At 39.2% G+C, this 7602-nt stretch overlaps 1 protein-coding gene across 1 annotated transcript; it reads left to right on the forward strand.

Moving 5' to 3' along the window:
- Nucleotides 1–233: 233 nt before the first annotated feature.
- Nucleotides 234–6715, forward strand: ETAA1 (Ewing tumor-associated antigen 1; the record flags this gene model as incomplete). The annotated part of the gene is made up of 5 exons (XM_009866482.1): nt 234–371; nt 633–709; nt 2225–2343; nt 2687–4833; nt 6600–6715. Coding segments are annotated over 5 exons (2597 nt in total), but the record flags the coding sequence as incomplete, so codon positions are not given.
- Nucleotides 6716–7602: the final 887 nt, after the last annotated feature.

Consider the following 7602-nt stretch of genomic DNA (forward strand, 5'->3'; position numbering starts at 1 on the left):
CTGTTATCTCTGTGGTGATGTAACTGACAAATACAGGGTCGTGTTCTGCATTAAACGTATACTCATGAACAATGTTCCTGTTGTAAGTAAAGCAATGTCGACGAGTGTGAACTTCATTTCTATTCTCTAAGTTCCTAAAGCATCTTTATGCCTCGTCCTGTTGTATGTTCTCAGTTGTTTTGGCCTTCATATGTTGGGTTTTTTTAGTAACTATCATCTTTCTGTTTACACAGAGCCATGTTTACATAAAACACCAAAGAGATCACTGAGTAGGAAATCCCGAATACCTACTTTCAGCTCCCCTGTTAATGACACCGATATACAGCAAGAAATCTTTTGGGATCCTCATTCACCAATCGCACGCAGACTAGGTAATGTCAATGAAATCCCGACGTAAGGGTGCCTATTTGGGGCACGCAGTGGGAGTGTACTAAAAAGTTATCAAAATTCTTGGAAAAACGTCCCTTTCTGTTATCATGGTTGGGTTGTTTGGTTTTATTTTTATTAAAACCTCACATATTCATTATAGTGCTGAATCAAGCTCTGATTCTCAATTATTTGGGATATACTGCACTTCATTAAATTTAATCATTTTGCAGTTTTTAAGAAGATTTTTTTGTTTGTTTTCATAGGGAATGGAAAAACCAAACAGTCTACCCGTAGATGCGCCGTAGAAATTTCAGAAATCGTTAATCGTATTGCTCCTCAGGTAATTATTACCTTCTAAAACGCTGCAAGGAAGTAATCAAACAAGAGTGGTCGCCTTAGTGCAGGCTCAGTTTTAGTTCCAGTAGTCTCATGGTAAAAATTGGGAATGTAGAAAACCAGCAACGTGTTCGTAAAACTGGACTGAATTAAAATCATAAGCATCGCATTTGCCTGGTTGCTCCTCTGAGTCACAGATGCTGTAGAAAAGGACGTATTAAGAAACTGGTCTTGGAGCAGCTCCATTTTAGAAAGTTTTACATCCAGAATACAAGCTATTGCCCTTGGTCTTAGGAATACTGTTGTGTTTATTTATCCTTAATCACTCATCACTTAAAAGTGTTTCTTCACACAGTAGATTTGCCTGGGATTTCTTTTTAAGCTTTTTGAATGGTCTTGAATGGCTGCTGAAGTACAAGAACAAGACTCAGATGAGGGCGAGATCCCGCAATAATAAAACCATAATAACGTTGCTTTGTTATTCTAAGTAATTTGCCTTTTTATCCTAAGATCTATGTTCTTGATAATTCCTGATGTTCTCGATAATTCTTGATGTCTCCCTCTTGCTGTGAACCTGATGTCCACAGCCTGGAAAGTGAAAATAAGAGCTTACTGTTTCCTTTTTGCTAAGTGCAAAAAGAAGATGTGTAATTCCTGAAGTAGTTCTGCAGTATTTAGTTTGCAAAATGCACCTGCTCCTTTGACAGGGCCATTTAAAATGTATTCACCATTTTGTAAGAAATTATACATAGAACTGGAAAATCATTGATAAGGGATGCCACTTCTAATTCATTACAGCCCTGTTCCAGGTGTAAATAATAGCTATCTGTTGCTTGTGTTCTTTTTCTTTCAAAAAAGAAAACCTACCTAAACCTACCCTGGTAGTTAGTAATATTCAAATTATTTTTGCTGGCTTACCTGCAGTAATTTCCCACATCCCATGGCTCTGGCCCTCTAGCCAATTTACCACTGCAGCATTGTATCTCTTACATTTCAGAATTCAAATCCAAGTCTGAACTCTCTAAAACAACTTGATTTAGTTTTTAAACTTATTTCTGTTTAAAGGCTCCTTATATAAATGAGTTGTAATGGAAGAAGTCAGGTTTTTTTTCCTGGAAGCCTGCAGAACTTGATTTCTTTCAGATTCTCTGATCTGTTACTGCTGCTTTAAGTGGATAAAGACTGCATCTCAGCTAACTCCTTATTAATATATTAAACTAGATCACAGTTTATAATATGAATGTTGCCGATTATGTATAAACTGGAAGTAAATAGAGTATTAAAGTACCAAAGTAAAATTCTGTTATTTTAACTGAAGTTCCCGGTTTAGATCAATATAACTCTCAGCAGTGTCGCAGCAAGCTCGGTGAGCTTGGACTGGTTTAGCTCCTCTCTGTGGCTTTCAACAGATTTGATCCAGTTTAATTGGTTTAGCAACTTGAACTAACGCAAAGTGTGTGTCTAGTCCAATCTTTTACCTGAAATCAAATCGCTAAGCATTACAAATCTAATCATTCAGGATGAAAAAGCAGCCTGTAATGAAGGCTCCCTTTTAGGGACGTGGATCGGTGAGGATGCTATCCCCTGTACACCTGCAGTAGTAAAAGTGCGAGCTAGGACAAAGTTAAGTTGCACCAGGTAAGTTCCAGTTTTGTCTTGCCCATCGCAGCGGGGCTTTCCTGAAAAAGGGTGCGTGGAGTTCCGTTACGTACAGTGAACCATGTAATTGTGCATTAGCAAACAGAATTCTTTTAACTTCGGGCTCGTTATCTCTTCTTAATGGGGTATTTCTTGGGAATTATTGAAGAGATCTCAAGCTGAAAGCAGTGGGATTTGGTTGTATTCTCTGTAGCTGTTAAACCGGGGAATGAACATCTCATATGGTTGTGTGGTTGAGCTTGGCTAAACTTTCTCAGTAGGCCTGATGTTCTTTTCTGTTGTTTTGGTTTTTTAATGTGGTTTGGTTTTGTTTTTAATCTAGAGATCTTAAAATAAAAAATCCTGAAGATGAACTCATGAAATTGGCTAAGGAGTTTGATAAAAATCTAGTAGAGCTAGATGCTGGTCAGGAACAAGAGAAGCTTGGTCATGACTTCATCCAGACTGCCTCAGAATCTCTGCATAATTCTAAAGATGAAGTACATATGAAGAACTTGAAGTCACTCCTTGGTGAAGTTTCGGAAACAGATACTGCTCTGTCCCTGAAACCAGTTGGACAGAGCACTGGCATCCCTGCTGCAGAGCCTCGTCACTCTAGCAGTCAAAAATCTGTGGACCTTCAGGCTGAATCGGACCTTCGTGCTCTTTTTGACTGCTCTACCCAGAAGTGTAGTGGACAGTTAAGCCCAGGACTATCAGATACTTCTTTAAATAATAGTTTCCATGAAAATAAAAGCGCTTTGGAGGAGGAGCACCTTCCTGAGCAAATTAAAATCTGGCATCATGGTAATTCAGAGGCACATCAAAAAGATACTTCATGTGCACTAGGAAGCTTGAATAAGACTTTTCCAAAACCTGATGTTCGCATGTTGACAAACAAAAATCCTCCTCCTCCTCCTCTGAAGACACAATTGACTGTCTCCAGTAAGATTGCTGGCACAGTTAGTGATGACTTTGATGACTGGGATACAGATCTTTTGGCAGATGACTCTTTTGTGATGCAGATAACCCAAAATCCTGAACTGATAAGTGCAGAAGAAACGCCACCAGTTCCTACAAATCCACCTGTGCCTGGTTTCAATGAAGCAACCAGAACAAAGGAGAGAAGCAGTTGCAATTCAGTAATTTGTTTGGGCAGTGTACATAAATCTAACAGTTCGCAGCTTTCTCCTTTGAAACATTCTAGTAAAAACACGCAAAATGTTGTAAAATCTCTTTCTTTACAAAAAACACGTAAGAGAGAAAATTCAAAGATGGAGACCGTAGCCTTTCATGGGAGATGTGATGTTAAACCAGATAAAATAAATTCTATTTGGAAAAGTGCCCCAAAGAGTGATTTGAACCATATTCCTGCTTCAGCGCAATCTGAAGTGAAGAACGGAAATGAAACTGTTCAGCCTAAAAATGACCCGCTTCCTCTTTTTCCTTCAAGATCCAATCCTCATAGACAATGGACTGTAAAAGCTGGGAATAACACACACAGTGTTTTCTGTCAATCGTCCAGTGATTCTCCCAATACAAAACCTAATGAACTAACTAAAGCGGTAAACCAAGCTAACAGAGGTCGCTTAAATCAAGTTGAAACACCAAAGAAATGTCCCCTGTCGTTCGACGATTGGAACGAACCGAAATTCTCTGAGGAGATCTTAGATATGTTTTGTGAATCCGACAGCGTTTGGGATGCAAACTGTGAGGATGATGAGTTGTTGTATCAGGTGTGTGATGATATAGAAAAGCAGACCCAGAGCCAGGATGTTAAACAAGGAAATGAAAGAGCTAAAACTATGCAAGGAGCCAGTATTAATTCCAGATCGAATGCTGATAACAGCTTCCCAGCGTCTAAACAAGGGCTGTCCGATCCCTGGGCACAAAGAACAAATGCAAAACAAGACGCTTTCTCACTGAACGATTCCTGCAGGAATTCATCAAAGGTTACACGTGGTCTGAGCACGACAGGTCACGCAGCGAACTGTAAAAACATCTCAACTCCTCTAACTGCGATCTCAGGTACTTCGATGGAGTGTAAATACACAGTGTCTGAAAAGTGTCATCAAGCTGCTTCTGAAGATACTACAAAGACTGTTTCAGGAAAATGGTACAGGTCAAATTCTGTGCCAGCAGGAGAGACTGGTTCTGAAGGAAGTCCTGTTAACACAGTAAACATTTTTAGTAGCAAAACCTTAGACAACCCAGATCTTTTGTATAACGCAGGAAAGATGCCAAGTAGCAGTTCTGGTAACCAGACGTCACTTATGCCTTCAAAGTTTAAGTTCCAAAAGACTAACAAGTCTCAGGGTGCTCTTTATGTAGCGTCTGATAATCCAGGGAGTCATTCTGGCACTGGAATTGCTCTGCAGAGTTTGGAAGGAAGCAAGAGTCAGGTGAATGTGACTTTGCACAGCAAGCTTGACAATAAAAAATCACCTTTCAAGAGGCACCTTTCAGAGTCGTCTGCACTGCCGACATCAGGTATTTGTCTTTATTGTATCACTTTCAGACTGGTTTTGTTTGTTTTCTTACTGTAATCAGAATGTCAGAGAAATTTGTACTGAATTGCAACTTAAAACAGGCTTCAATAATTCATTCAGTTTAAGCACTTGTAAATGTTCTAACGAGAATTTGGAGGTTATTTTCTCCAAAATAAGATTGTCGCGATGCATCTCTCGAATTCCTGTAGTTAAGGAGTTCCCGTTTCCCATTTTCATTCCACTTCTGCGAATACTTCCCGTTCTCTTTTTCATTCAGAATCATGAGGGTCAAGTACAGGCTGATGGCAGCACACCATATACTTAAATTGTTACTTAAAAATACTGCTATTTTGCTATTTTGACATGTGGTGAATGTTATTTAGTGACTCTGTGCTGTAATTCACAGCTCATCTTGAAAAACATTCAAAATTACTTATCTTAGCCCTGATTCCTAAAACCCCGGTTAATGGTGGGGCAGGGAAAGAAGGCAGCAGAATGCCCTTTTTTTATTATTGTACGCCTGGAAATTGAAACCTCCCATCATTTTATTGGACGATGGAAAAGTGACTGACATCCCTGTGACAATTCCAGGTGCTAGTGTTACTTCCTAGGGAAATGTAGAACCAGTCAGGTGCCAGGCACTCTTGTTCTTACTTCATCTCGTGGCCTGGTGAAGTTTTCATCTGTCGACTTTGGTAAAAGGTGCCTTTAGAGGGTACTATATGAACCTAATTTTTCAGGAAGCACTGTTGCAAAAACAACAACAAAATCCTGCAAACTATCAGCCAGCATTATTTGAAGCATTGGAATTTTACCTGTTTCTTCCCTAGCAAAGAAGCAGATAAATGGAAAGTAGCAATTTCAGATGTTAAGGGGGAAGGGAGGGGAGAGAACTGCTCATTCTGTGAAACGTTCTACAGGATAAAGGAATGAACAAGAATAGCATAGATTTTCTTTACAGATCAACAACTGTCCTCATCTCAAATTCTTGGAGAAAGGACACCGCTGTAACAAAAAGATGGATGTTAAGTGATCCTTTCAAGAGCTGATACATAGTTTTTCAGGGACACCTTTTTTTAAGAAGCAAAGAGACCCTTTGTTTTATTTATCCAGTTTGAAAGACTACGTATTAAAAAAAAATATTAATTGGAAATGGGTGGTGAGATTCTCGACATGTTCCTGTTGGTTCCACTGAGCTCAGGATTTTATCGTATTGGAATTTATAGTTCTGTAACACAACATATAAAAAAATTACGCTTAGCTATCATGTTCTTGTCTCCTTTGCCAAATTTTATTGCTACTTTTGACCTTTTTTCAACCTTTCTGGTTTTATTTGTGTGACACCTGTACCGTGTCTGACCCCTGTGTCTGTACCATCTCCAGGCCCATATCTCTGCCTGACTCACTAAATTGTAGAGCCCTTTTCACTCTGATCGCCTTAATTTTCTTAACCCATCGCCATCTCTGACGTTGACTCCTGATGTCACAAGGTTCACTTGAAGGGCAGCCAAGTAAAATTTCCTTGAAGCAAATGTCTGCATCCCAGTGTTTTCGGTGGGAGGTAGTAATCAGTCGCACTATAAAGGTCATGCATCTTATCCCCCCGCCTGCCTTGGGGACAGGACAGATGAGCCATTTTGAACTGGGGTGCCTGGTATGTCACAATAGTGTGCTCTTGTCATAGATCTTCAAACGTTGAGGACAGATAAGTTTAAAATACATATTGACCAAACCTGAAGGCTCCTAATGCATGTTTTTTATTTACAGCGTGTGTGGTGGAACAAAAAAATAGAAAATGTTCTCAAGAAGAGATCGAAAGGAAAAAACAAGAAGCTCTTGCACGAAGGAAATCCAGAATGCAGGCATGCTTCAAAAATGCTTGAATTTGGAGTTTATTTTGTCTGTGGAGTGAAGTTTTTGGGAGGGCACTATCGTAATGCTGGAAAACACTCTTTGAACCCTTTTCACAGCTACTAACAGCAAGCTTTTTCTGTTTTTCAGTTTAAAAAAATCTTGAATTGTAACTAATACTCTGGTGGTGTTTAATCTTAATCAAAAGTACTACCAGTTGTAAATGCGTAGTCCCAAAGTACCTTGAGCACGATGAAGATGCTGTTGAGTTCACGTACTATTATGTGTTGAAACCGTACAGTCTGGCAGTCGTCAGAGCACAGTAGAGTTTGCATACACATGTAAGTAGAGGAAGTCAAAACCAGACTCCCTGTGTTTGGGCTGCGTTTCTTTTATTGCAATTTTTTTAATCTATAAGAAGACTCCCGACTACACACAGACTAAGAAATACCAATGTTTGCTATCAGGTAGAAGAAAGTTTTTGAGTTTTGGCTTAAGGAAAGTACAGTCTAGAAAACATCTAGACTAGCTTTGGAAAACTAATGGAAATCAAGCGGATTCCGAAAGTCTGCTCAGTTTGTCTCCATTACCTTAGGTAAGGATTGTACATAGTGAAGAAAGAATTTAATATAAACGTTTGATAATGTGAAAAAGCATCCTGGAAAGGACATTTAACTTTTTTTTCCCCCCAAATTCCCTTCCATGAAGAGTTGGAAATACCCTAGCTAACAAGATTGGACCACCTTTTTCTAAACTTGTGTTACCGAGCTAATTAAAAGAGGGAGCCTGCATCATTTTACCAAACCATGAGCAATATAAAATACACCAGCTGACATCTCAACAACTATGAGTCAGTTTAGACTTACGGGTTGTACATATTTTTCCAAAGTAAAGGCTGTTAAAACATAAAAATGCAATG

This window comes from Apaloderma vittatum, unplaced genomic scaffold, assembly GCF_000703405.1.
Source record: "Apaloderma vittatum isolate BGI_N311 unplaced genomic scaffold, ASM70340v1 Scaffold44283, whole genome shotgun sequence".
Taxonomy (NCBI): Eukaryota; Metazoa; Chordata; class Aves; order Trogoniformes; family Trogonidae; genus Apaloderma; species Apaloderma vittatum.